Source organism: Schistocerca serialis, chromosome 2, assembly GCF_023864345.2.
Source record: "Schistocerca serialis cubense isolate TAMUIC-IGC-003099 chromosome 2, iqSchSeri2.2, whole genome shotgun sequence".
Taxonomy (NCBI): Eukaryota; Metazoa; Arthropoda; class Insecta; order Orthoptera; family Acrididae; genus Schistocerca; species Schistocerca serialis.
The window spans coordinates 500,781,124-500,793,544 of record NC_064639.1 but is presented as its reverse complement, the minus strand read 5'-3'; the positions used below and the strand labels follow the sequence as shown (position 1 = coordinate 500,793,544).

Here is a 12,421-nt window from a genome sequence, read left to right as displayed (position 1 = left end):
TCCCAAACCCTATGCGTTGCTATCGGTGTCAGCGGTACAATCACACCAGCCAGTCCTGTTCCAATCTGGCCAAATGTGTTACGTGTGGCAAGGATGCCCATGAGGGTGCTTGTCCACCTCCATCCCCTCGCTGCATCAACTGTATGGGTGACCATGCTGCTTCCTCTCGAGATTGTCCCGTTTTTAAGGACGAAAAGCTCATCCAGGAAATAAGAGTAAAGGAAAAGGTGTCGGCCTTTGCTGCTTGAAAATTATTCGCCAGTCGACAGCCCACCGTGCCTCAGAAAGGAAAATACAGCACTGTCCTTGCTTCTCCTCGGCCAACAAAGGAGGCAGCCACGCAGACTTGCGACCTCACCTTTAGTGCCACGGTCGTCAGATCGGCCAGCGCAAAGATCGCCCGTTCAATCTCACCGCTTTCGCTTGCCCACTCTCTGGCTCACCCTTTGTCGAGTTCTGCTAAATCTCGAGCCCAAAAGTCAGACACCAAGACTTCGAAAAAAGAGCATACTCGTGAAGAGATTTTACGTACGGCAACTTCCCAAACATCGGTTCCTCCTTCCTCTAAACATCATACTTCCAAGAAGGCTACAAAGAAACCCAGTTCCTCTCCTCCGCCAAGGCGTGTCCCATCTACAGCACCACCTGGCGGAAATCGCCCTCGGCCGTCTTCTGTGTCGCCGAGGCGCACTGCTGGCGGCCGATCAACCGGCCGATCGCTGGTGGCAGGAGCTGCTCCTGACCAACCTATGGATCAGGATCTTCTGCCTTCGGCTGAATGCCATTCCATGCTGTCGGTCGCAAGCTCAGAGCAGTCGTTGAGGTGACAGCGACCTTGGTCACACTCCTCCATTTTCTGTTCACCCTATGTCCATTATCCACTGGAATATCAGCGGTATCCGAGCCAATCGGGATGAATTGTCGATCCTCTTACGATCCTACTCGCCGGTCATCTTCTGTCTTCAGGAAACAAAGCTGCGTCCCCATGACCGCTTTGTTCTCCCTCATTTTCAGTCCGTCCGATGTGATCTCCCCTCTGTTGAAGGCACTCCAACACATGGACTCCTCATTCTTCTCCATGAAACTCTCCATTATCACCCAATCCATTTAAACACTTCCTTCCAAGCTGTCGCCATCCGTCTTTCCCTTTCCGGATACACGTTCTTTCTTTGTACTGTATACATTCCATCGTCCACACCAATGGCACGAGCTGATCTCCTTCATCTTCTTGGTCAGCTTCCACCCTCATATTTGCTGATTGGGGACTTCAATGCCCACCACCCGCTTTGGGGATCTCCACATCCTTGTCCACGTGGCTCACTATTGCTAGACGTCTTCCACCAAGCAGATCTAGTTTGCCTCAACACTGGGGTCCCTACATTTTTGTCTGCCTCCACGACAAATTTATCTCATTTGGACCTTGTGGTCGGTACTGTTCCGCTAGCTCGGCACTTCGAATGGTTCGCCCTTGGTGATACACACTCGAGTGACCACTTTCCATGTGTCCTTAGACTGCAGCCTCAACTGCCCTACATGCGCCCGCGACGCTGGAAGTTTGCCCAAGCCGATTGGACACTTTCTTCGTCTCTAGCGACATTCGATGACCGTCACTTTCCCAGTGTCGACGATGAGGTCACACATATTGCCGAAGTTATTCTTACAGCTGCGGAACATTCACTACCACGCACCTCCGAATTGCCCCGGCGCCCCCCAGTTCCTTGGTGGAACGAGGCATGCTGTGATGCAATACGTGAGCGGCGACGTGCTCTCCGCGTTTTCCGCCACCATCCTACTTTGGCCAACTGTATCCGCTATAAGCAGTTCCGAGCGCGATGCCGTCGTGTCATCTGCGATAGCAAGAAGGCAAGCTGGAAATTCTGTATTAGCTCATTTAACACCTTCACTCCCGCCTCGGAAGTTTGGAGTCGGCTTCGACGGTTCTCAGGCATGCCTAGTTTCTCCCCGGTCTCTGGGCTCACTGTCGCGCATGACACATTAGTGGACCCCGTCGCCATTTCTAACTCGTTGTGTCAGCACTTTGCTGAGATTTTGAGCTCTGCAAATTACCCGCCAGCGTTTCTCCCGAAGAAACGTGCAGCGGAAGTGCGACCTCTTGCTTTCTCCTCTCAAAATCGCGAAAGCTACAATACTGTTTTCTCCTTGCGGGAACTCCAACATGCACTCTTTTCTTCTCGCTCCTGCGCCGCAGGACCGGATGGTATCCACGTCCAAATGTTGCTGCATTTATCAACCCATAGTCTGTGTTACCTCCTTCGCCTTTATAATCGAATTTGGACCGACAGTACTTTTCCCAGACGATGGCGGGAAGCTATCGTCGTTCCTGTTCCGAAACCTGGAAAGGATAAACATCTCCCCTCTAGCTATCGCCCCATTTCTCTCACGAGTAGTGTCTGTAAGGTTTTGGAGCGTAAGGTGAATTACCGTTTAGCGTGGTGGCTGGAATCCCGCAGTCTTTTAACACCTGCCCAATGCGGATTCCGAAAGCATCGTTCTGCAGTTAACCATCTTGTTGCTCCCTCCACTTATATCATGAACAATTTTCTCCGGAAACGCCAAACAATAGCAATATTTTTTGACCTGGAGAGAGCATACGATACCTGTTGGAGGACAGGCATCCTCCACACACTGTTCTCTTGGGGCTTTCGAGGTCGGCTCCCCCTTTTTCTTCGCAAATTTATGGCAGAGCGCACATTTAGGGTGCGGGTGAACACTACTCTCTCCCGTACTTTCTCCCAAGAAAATGGGGTACCCCAGGGCTCCGTGCCGAGTGTTGTACTGTTTGCCATTGCCATCAATCCAATTATGGATTGTCTCCTTCCTGATGTCTCGGGCTCCCTCTTTGTGGACGATTTTGCGATCTTCTACAGCTCTCAACGGACCAGCCTTCTTGAACGACGTCTTCAAGGATGTCTCAATCGCCTCCACTCTTGGAGCATCGAAACCAGCTTCCGTTTTTCTCCCAGTAAGACCGTTTGTGTTAACTTTTGGCGTCGTAAGGAGTTTCTTCCACCCTCCTTACATCTAGGACCTGTCGACCTTCCGTTTTTTGGATGTCACTAAATTCTTGGGTCTTACGTTTGACAGAAAACTGTGCTGGTCCTCCCACGTTTCCTATCTTTGAGCTCGCTGTCTGCGATCCCTCAACACCCTCCGTGTCCTGAATGGTACCTCCTGGGGAACGGACCGAGTGGTCCTTCTCTGCCTCTGTCGCGCCTTAGTGCGCTCGAAATTGGACTACGGAAGCATAGTCTACTCCTCTGCTCGGCCATCTATTCTTCGGCGTCTCGACTCTATCCACCACAGCGGATTACGTTTAGTGTCTGGAGCTTTTTACACCAGCCCTGTGGAAAGCCTTTATGCTGAGACTGCTGAACCTCCGCTGTCCAATCGGTGAGCAGTCCTCCTGAGTCGTTATGCTAGCCATCTGTCTTCCATGCCTGCTAATCCAGCCCATGACATTTTTTTCGGCGCCTCCTTGGATGTAGGGTATGCAGGCCACCCTTCCTCCCTACTACCACCGGGAGTCCGCTTCCGTCAATTGCTCCATTCTTTCCTTCCGCTTTCCTAAAACCTGTCAAACTTGGGGTACAGCACCGCCTTGGCTCCGTCCCCAGATCTGCCTGCTCCGTGACCTTTGTCAATTTCCCAAGGACGGTACCCCTTCACTTGTTTATCGTCGGGCATTTGCTGCTGTATGTGCACAAATGACGGACGCCACATTTATTTACACTGACGGCTCGAAAACATCGTTAGGTGTAGGGAGTGCCTATATTGTTGGCGACAACCCAAATCACTTTCGGCTTCCCGACCAGTGTTCGGTTTATACTGCGGAGCTTTACGCTATTCTCCAGGCTGTCCACTACATCCGCTGCCATCAGCGCATACAGTACGTTATCTGTTCATATTCTCTCAGCTCTCTACTCAGTCTCAAAGCTCTTTATCCTGTGCACCCTCTGGTCCACCGGATTCAGGACTGTCTGCGCTTGCTCCACCTGGGGGGCGTCTCGGTGGCGTTCCTCTGGCTCCCGGGACACGTTGGTATCTGTGGAAATGAGGCGGGCTGATATTGCAGCCAAGGCTGCAGTCTCTCCTCCTAGGCCAGCTATTCAATTGATTCCCTTCGCCGATCTACGGAGCGTTCTATGTCGACGTGTTGTTCATTTATGGCACACGCATTGGTCGACACTCCCCAATAATAAATTGCGGGACGTGAAAGCTCTTCCCTGTGCTTGGACCTCTTCCTCCCGAACGCGTCGTCGGGAGGAGGTAATTTTAACTAGACTCCGGATAGGGCACTGTCTTTTTAGCCATCGACATCTTTTAAGCAGCGATCCTCCCCCACTCTGTCCCCACTGCTCTCAGCTGTGGACGGTAAGACACCTTTTAATTGAGTGCCCCTATTTTAATCAGTTACGCTCCCGTCTACAGCTATCGCCTGATATATCGTCGATATTAGCAGATGACACGCGCTCAGCCGACCGTGTTCTCAAGTTTATTAGTGCCAGTGAAATGACGTCAGTCATTTCAAGCTTTTTTTGGGGACAACCAACCCCTTTCTGTAGTGGATTTTTAAGCTTTCCTTCTGCTTTTCGTTTCTCCAATTTTATGACTTTCGTTCCCATTGCTGCTGGTTTTCAATTTCGGTTTTTTACTGTTTCCTAAGTCACGGACCGGGCGCTAATGACCATAGCAGTTTTGCGCCCTAAAACCAAAACAAAAAACACCCCTGTCCATATTATACCCACGTACTACCAACAGTACCTGGATGCCCCAGTATGCTCAACAGGGCCTTCACACACACACACACACACACACACACACACACACACACACACACACACACACACACACACACACACCTATTATCCTCCCACCACTCTCAAGAATTGACTACAAAGGAGTGCCTGCACATCCCTCAAAATCACTCTAAATTGGAATTACTGAACAATATCCTTTGCGTGGGTTTTCATTATCTGTCATACTTCAGAATGAAATACATTCTATCCATGATCCTTACCACAATTTCTAAAGTGGTATTTAGTTGCAACCTAGGGTATATATCACCCGGGTCCATCCCTACGCCTCTCTAAAGCCGTCAGCACACGGACTGTGCTGTCGAGCCTTGAGTGTGCCAAGTTCAACGTGCTGCTGAACGCCCAGGAACGATGAGACTTGTGCATACGGTACGTGGACCCCAACGTGGTATATGCGATAGCAACGCACTCCAGCGACAATTCAGGGATGTTTCTAGTTAATAAATCACACTGTTTACTCAACAGGCGCGCGTAAAATTCCCACGTTAGCTCTATTAAAATGCACATTTCTTCCATCGTCCATTTAAAGGTAAGTACCATGTCCCATCAGTAAGGACACAGGTTTATAAAAGTTCCATTACAAACAGTAAAGTACAAATTTGGAATACTTCTCCGCATAAGATAAACATTATTTAATCATTCCCGCATTTTAGTAAAACATAAAGGTCAGTCTTACTTGATCACTGTTCCTACCCAGTAGCAGAATCTTTGCAACATGTGAATTACGAAGTGTAAAAGGAGCAAAATATCTTCATATAAGTAGTGCAAGCTGTCTTTTAGATTAAGCCAATTGAACAGTCACCCCTCAAAAAAAGGTGAACTTGTATTTACATAACATCAAACATTATAGTCTGTACTTATATTAAACTAATAATAAAATATGAGAACCTAATAAAAATGCGAATGTTAGGGGGGAAAAAATTGGTTGTCAGGACGCGAACCACTGCCCCAACAAAAATACTTATTATTGGATAGTGATGCTATTCATTACGCTAAACCAACATCACGCCTTTCGTAACTAATTATGGAATCTTAATGCTTGCTAAAAACCTTAATCGCAGATATGTTACTAACTGAAATTTAATAACAACAAACTGTACCAAGAACAATGTGTTTTGGCAGTGTGTCGCTGCCTTCAAGGCCTTCAAATAGCCTGCTCTCATTATACGCAAGTTATAATAATTCTTTTGCCACAAATATGATGTTTCTCATTATTTTATTGGAACGAATCACACAGTTAACAACGGGTTTTGCAGTGACTCTCAATTTGCTGGTGCTTGGAACAGCATATATACATACAGGCTTGAAATGAATGCAGTGATTCTAAATTTGCTGGTGCTCGGAACAGCATATATACATACAGGCTTGAAATGAATGCCAATATGGTGCCTCACAACTCTGTACTGAAAGGAGACGGCGTGCTTGTGACGTAGGTGGCGTTGTGCCATCTCATTGGTCAACGCTCAGGCGCATGCTGAGAATATGACATGCCAGATATTGCACTGCACGTTCGGAAAGACTCCCGAGCGTGCTGTTCCACACTATGACGTCAGAAACTCTGCACACTCAACGTTCGGATGCACGGTCTGTGTGCCGACAGCTTAAGCCCTTTGTCAGAGGGAACATATCCATGTGGAAGATGCAGATGCATGACCTGCCTGGCTCACACAGTTAGCATTACTTCAGTCTTGTCACAGACTTATCCTAGCCCATTAGAGAAATGGCCTGTGGAAATGGCTGGGTCATTTATTGACTTTTCTGAAATCACTGCACAGCTTTTATGTTAGTATAACAACCAACCACCTGTTAACCAGAATGAATGACAACTGCCAAACTGTGGCTAATAAGAGTTGACCAGCCAGTGGCACAAGTTGAAGCAGAGCATAACAGGCTTGACTTCAGTGGCTGCTCCATAAGCTTGGCTATTTATATCCCCCTCCACCACCAATGCTTGTGAACTAAACAGAGGGGAGTTACCCTCCTGGTCTCAATCTTGCTTAAACCACTGTTCTCCCATACCCTTCACACAACAATTTTCCTTTCTTCTGCCCTGTCAGAGCCTCTTGGTCCACATTCATGTCACCACTGTGCTCCTTACACCAATGGCTCTAGTACCTGTCACATGCCTAGCCTGTGCACCCTCCAGCCTTCTGTCCCCACACTCTTAGCTAGCAACTCTCTCTCTCTCTCTCTCTCTCTCTCTCTCTCTCTCTACCCCCTCCCTCCCCTTATCCCTCCCCAACCTAGCTCATCAGCTGTATCATGTAATACAATTTTCTTTACTCCTGAATTGTTTACATTCTACTGCAACTTTCCTACAACATTTATACCTCTTTTCCTGGTCCAGTTGCACGGTTGCCACAAGTTCTGGAAATCAGGAAATATTCAAGGGAGTTAGAACGGATTATTTTTTTCACATTTTGAGATTATCTCATTATATAATTTGCAATTTTCTGAATAAAATGTTTTGTATCCATTACTGCAGGATTTAATAAAATTGGTAATTTTTTATACAAAGGCTGTGCGTAGCTGTGTTATCAAGGTCATGTCCATAATAGGATGGGTGCCATTTTGAAGTTGAAACAAAGTTTGAGAGACAAGAAATTTTCTTGTGGTGTAACCTTAAGAGGCAGGCTGACAGACAAAATGATTGAACTACATTAGTTTTATGGGATGGCCATTAGAAATAATACTGAGCATTTGTTGAAAATAAAGCAGGCAGTATGGGCTACCTTCTTCCACATGCTGTCAACTGATGAAAAACCAGTACATCACCTTTGCCCTCCTGGACCTGTTTTGTGGTGCAATTACCACAATGCCCAGTACTCAAAGTTCATACAGCCATAAACATTCCATCCCAGCAGCAGTCATGGATATCACAAAGCTATTTACAGAGAGCTGGCAAATCCTGAATTACTGAAGTGTGTGCATGGTCAGACCAAAAATTCCAATGAGTTGTTCAATAATCTTTGGTGGACTCGCTTACCAAAAAATCTTTGTTTGAAAGAAGACACTAAAGTGGGGGGTCAGTGATGCTGTTGTTGCTTTCATTGATGGCAACACTGGTAGGGTGAAAGTGCTGCAGCATATGGGAATCCTGGATCAAACTTCAGAACAGATGGACAAGCTTTGCATTGATAAAGCTGAGTATGCAGCACAGTTGGCCACTAACAAGTCCATAAAGAAGAAACTTGTAAAAAGATAGAGGATGACATACGGTATGGTGCAGGGTGACCAAAAATAAAAGAAAATTAAGCATATATTGAGTGAGTTAAGTCTTTTGAAACTTTGGAAACCATTTCTAAAAATTTATATTTTCTGTTGCATTTTTCCCTAAATCTCAGAAATCACTTTGAGTATTCACATTTTCAGGGAGTAATAACATACATATCCTGAGTCTACTGAACTAAAAGAACGTAATGTTATGAATAATTAAAATTATTTAGAATAATGTACAAAAAAGTACACAAAATATTAACTGTAATTAAAAAATTGTATTTCCAAAAGCAGTGGCTAAAGTGCAATTATTGTAGTTCAGTGGACTCAGAACATACAGTTTAATGTCCTGTAAAAGTTTCATGTCGATGGCTACAGTGGTTCCTGAAATACTGGGAAGCCAAGTCAATAAATTTAACATTGTTGGGATAGGGCTTTCAAACTCCCCTTAAATGTATCGGGGTAATTTGAAGAAAAAATACTGGAAAAATCTCGTTTTTGTCTCAAAAGCATGAAATTGTTTTATTGAGATGTCCAGCTTTGTTGCTGGTTGGGTGCAGCAGAGTATGTGCACCACTTCCCTACTCACTCATTCTTACTGCTTCTCCCCTTTCCACCCCTCCCTTCAGCATGCAGGCAGTGCTGCCACCAGTACTTACTGTTAGCCTAGCAGCTGCCAATGAGAGGCAGGGAGGTGTGAGGACTGGTTAGTTTCGATCTGATTCTCGGAGCTTGTTGAGGCAGCTGCCAGAGACAATGGTAAAGTGTGCATGATTGAGTAATTGCGTGAATGTGTGCGTGCTCTCATTTTCTTACAAAGGCCATGGCCAAGGATTTAGTTGAGTGTGATTGTCTGTGGCTCAGCGATCATCTTTATGGTGAGTTGCTACCTATCCTCATTGATTCTTAGAGTATTTGCACACCTAAGTGTTTTTCTTGTGAACCTCCGGAGGTGGCCACACATGACTGCAGTTTCTGGCTGCTGATGCCACATGTAAATAGATTTGATATAGATTGATCCTACCCTAAAAATCCACTGAAAGTGGTGTTAAACAACCAGTGGCACAAGCTGCCCCTTGTATAAGCAAGCCAAGAAGTCATCACATGTGTACTAAAAAGTAACCTTCATTTCAATTTTTAGTAACTTTTCAGCATTGTGGAAATCAAGCAGTGCGAATTTTTGGGACAATGAAAAGTGTTAAAGCAAGAATACCAATTTTTACAGTTATGTGTCTTTTTACTACTTTGCAAGTGTGGCTTTGATTTGATGGCTTGCTTCAACATATCGACCACCAGTAGACGAGTGGTGATGAAAAAATCATCATTTCAAGATACTGTGTAAAGTCTTGTCCTTTTATATACACATTTATACTAATCACTTAGTGATATTAAGGGCCTTAAACTATCAGTAATTGTGACCTTTTAACCCTCCTACTTGCAGGATTTTTTCTCGCTGAGTACCACTGGGTTACATTAAACAACTACAATGTATATATTATGTTCATTCATTAAAATGCAGCTAGTATATCTGGTGTAAAGTATTTGACGTCTGTAGGCAGATATACTAGCTGCATTTTAATGAACGAACATAAGACAGGCAGACACCAAGTAATTTACACCAGGTATACGAATTGCATTTTAATGAAGAAACATAAAACATACATTATAGTTCAATGTAACAATGATTTTATTTCCATAAGTATTAATTTCAAGAAACAAATGAAAGTTGGGGTCATATTGGCCCCAGTGGTACATAGTACAAAATATCATGAATAAATTTTAATGTGTTGTAAATATAAAATTGTAATAAACAACATTAGACTTATACATATTTTGAAGAAAAATTGCCTTTGATAACAAGGTAGGCACTCTTTCATTGTACTTACAGGGTCACATTGGCCCCAGTTGTAATGAGGGTTAAGAACTGTGCTTCATTGGGTGACAAGACACATAGTTGATGTACTTTCTACTTGTAGCTTATTGTGAACCTTTTTGTGTAGAAATACCTTTTGCCTTACACTGAGGTCGTTTTGTTTTGCATTGATGTAGATGTATTAATTGGCATTTAATATAGTTATATCTATTGTTGGTAAATGTTTCAGGTTTCTGATACAGTTGTGGAACCATACAATGCCACGTTGTCGGTACATCAGTTAGTGGAAAATACTGATGAAACATACTGTATTGACAACGAAGCCCTTTATGACATCTGCTTTCGAACACTGAAGCTGGCAGAACCAACTTACGGTGATCTGAATCACCTTGTCTCCTTAACGATGTCTGGTGTTACGACGTGTCTCAGGTTTCCAGGACAGTTGAATGCGGACTTGCGCAAATTAGCAGTTAATATGGTTCCTTTCCCACGCCTGCATTTTTTCATGCCTGGGTTTGCCCCACTGACGGCTCGTGGCAGTCAGCAGTATAGAGCCCTCACTGTTCCAGAGCTTACGCAACAGATGTTCGATGCTAAGAACATGATGGCAGCTTGTGATCCTCGCCATGGTCGATACTTGACTGTTGCAGCTATCTTCAGAGGTAGAATGTCCATGAAAGAAGTGGATGAGCAGATGCTAAACATCCAAAACAAAAACAGCAGCTACTTTGTAGAATGGATCCCAAATAATGTTAAAACTGCAGTGTGTGACATTCCACCCCGTGGGCTCAAAATGTCTGCTACGTTCATTGGAAATTCTACTGCTATTCAGGAGCTCTTCAAGCGCATATCTGAGCAGTTTACTGCTATGTTCCGCCGTAAAGCTTTCCTTCATTGGTATACTGGAGAGGGGATGGATGAAATGGAGTTTACTGAAGCAGAGTCGAATATGAATGACTTGGTGTCGGAGTACCAACAATATCAGGAAGCTACTGCAGATGAAGATGTTGAATTTGATGATGAACAAGAGGAAGAAATTGAAGATGAAAAGTAGTGGGACATTGTTCTATTTTTGGCTGTACATAATGTAATTAAAGCAGCTGGTGAATTTGACATTCCAGCTTTTGGTAAAGAATTCTACAGAACCTTTTTATAATCTGCAGTTATTTTATGACTTTTGTATCAATTTATACACTCATCTTGTAATACAAATAAATATTTCTGTAAGAAGCTATCTTTCTCGTGGGCATTGTGGTTTAATAAAGATTATTTCAATCTACCTGTGAAATGTTTAATACAGTTTAATTAAACATTCTCTATTAACAGATGAAAGTGTTTTAAGGCCATTAGTGGAAATAAAACAATTATGCAGTAGGTTGCAAGAATAGAAAGAAAGTTCCTGTTACAATGTGCTGTCGGATAGAGAAGACGAAGAACTGCAATTTTAGCATGTGACCTACAGGTGTATATAGTCAAATGAATTGTTGGATTGATACAGCTTATGTTTTGTATAGATACTCTTTAACTTTAGGAAATAGTTTAACATATGTTCTCCAAAGTTCAGGCAAAAAATATAATTTGAGAAAGATGGACCTAGGGAAATGGAGATATGTATAGCAGTTTGTTGTTTGGACCTCGATTTTTGTCTGTCTGTTTCCTGACTTTATGCAAAAGATTAAGAGATTCATTATCCTTTCTGCTACCGCAGTTATGGTTCTTAGGTTTGAATTCACAGAACTTGCTTCAGAAACTGACTGAACATGTTACTTCTATGAAGAGTGCCACTGTGGTAAGATTCTCATGGTACTTAAATTTCTTTTGGTTGCAGAAGCTGTAGCATTTCCAATAATCAAACTTCACCTTGTTGTATGCTGATTACATAATCATACTTACAGGTTTTGGACCCTGAGCTTCCCATAAAAATGTGCAAATAATCACAACATTGGAACAGCTGGAAGAATAGGGCCTAGTAAGACAATGCCACACTTGTGTTCAATATTTGAAATTTTGCCTCTTATTCATATAATTATGCTGTGTATTAGTTACTATTGTTCTTTCTTAAGGAAGTGTGAAAGTTCGGCGTTTACTCTTTAAATTTTCCGGAAAAGCTTCATACATAACATTTATTTTTATGGGTAAAAGTAATAAACGTTGTTAAGGAACTGTTCCCGTAAGTTTGAGATTTGCGAATGAAATTATAGTTGTCAGACAGAAAGATTTGGAAGATGAATAGAGTTTAAGAAGTCTTGAAAAGCAGGTCTAAGTGAACATAAAAAGCATGAGTGAGTGTATACTTAGACTAAATTACTCCGATAGATTGCAGTGGCAGCAGCAGGGGGATGGGTGAACATTGTTGCCATTGTGCAGGCAGCCATGTATCACAAGAAGTGCATCTAATAAACAAAACATAGCAATTACCTCGAGAGGCGTAAAAGGAAATATCTGTGAGTGGGGAGGGGAGAGAGAACAGAAAGGGTTCATTCAGGATTGTCATGAA

The 12,421-nt window shown here is 43.7% G+C and overlaps 1 protein-coding gene across 1 annotated transcript in view; it reads left to right on the top strand.

Moving 5' to 3' along the window:
• The window catches only part of LOC126457449 (tubulin beta-1 chain-like), a 28,729-nt gene extending 17,526 nt beyond the window's left edge, over positions 1-11,203 (top strand). The window contains exon 3 of the mRNA XM_050093729.1: positions 10,154-11,203. Coding sequence (XP_049949686.1) covers positions 10,154-10,978 — 825 coding nt within the window. The 3' untranslated portion in view covers positions 10,979-11,203. The remainder of the gene's footprint in view (positions 1-10,153) is intronic.
• Positions 11,204-12,421: the final 1,218 nt, after the last annotated feature.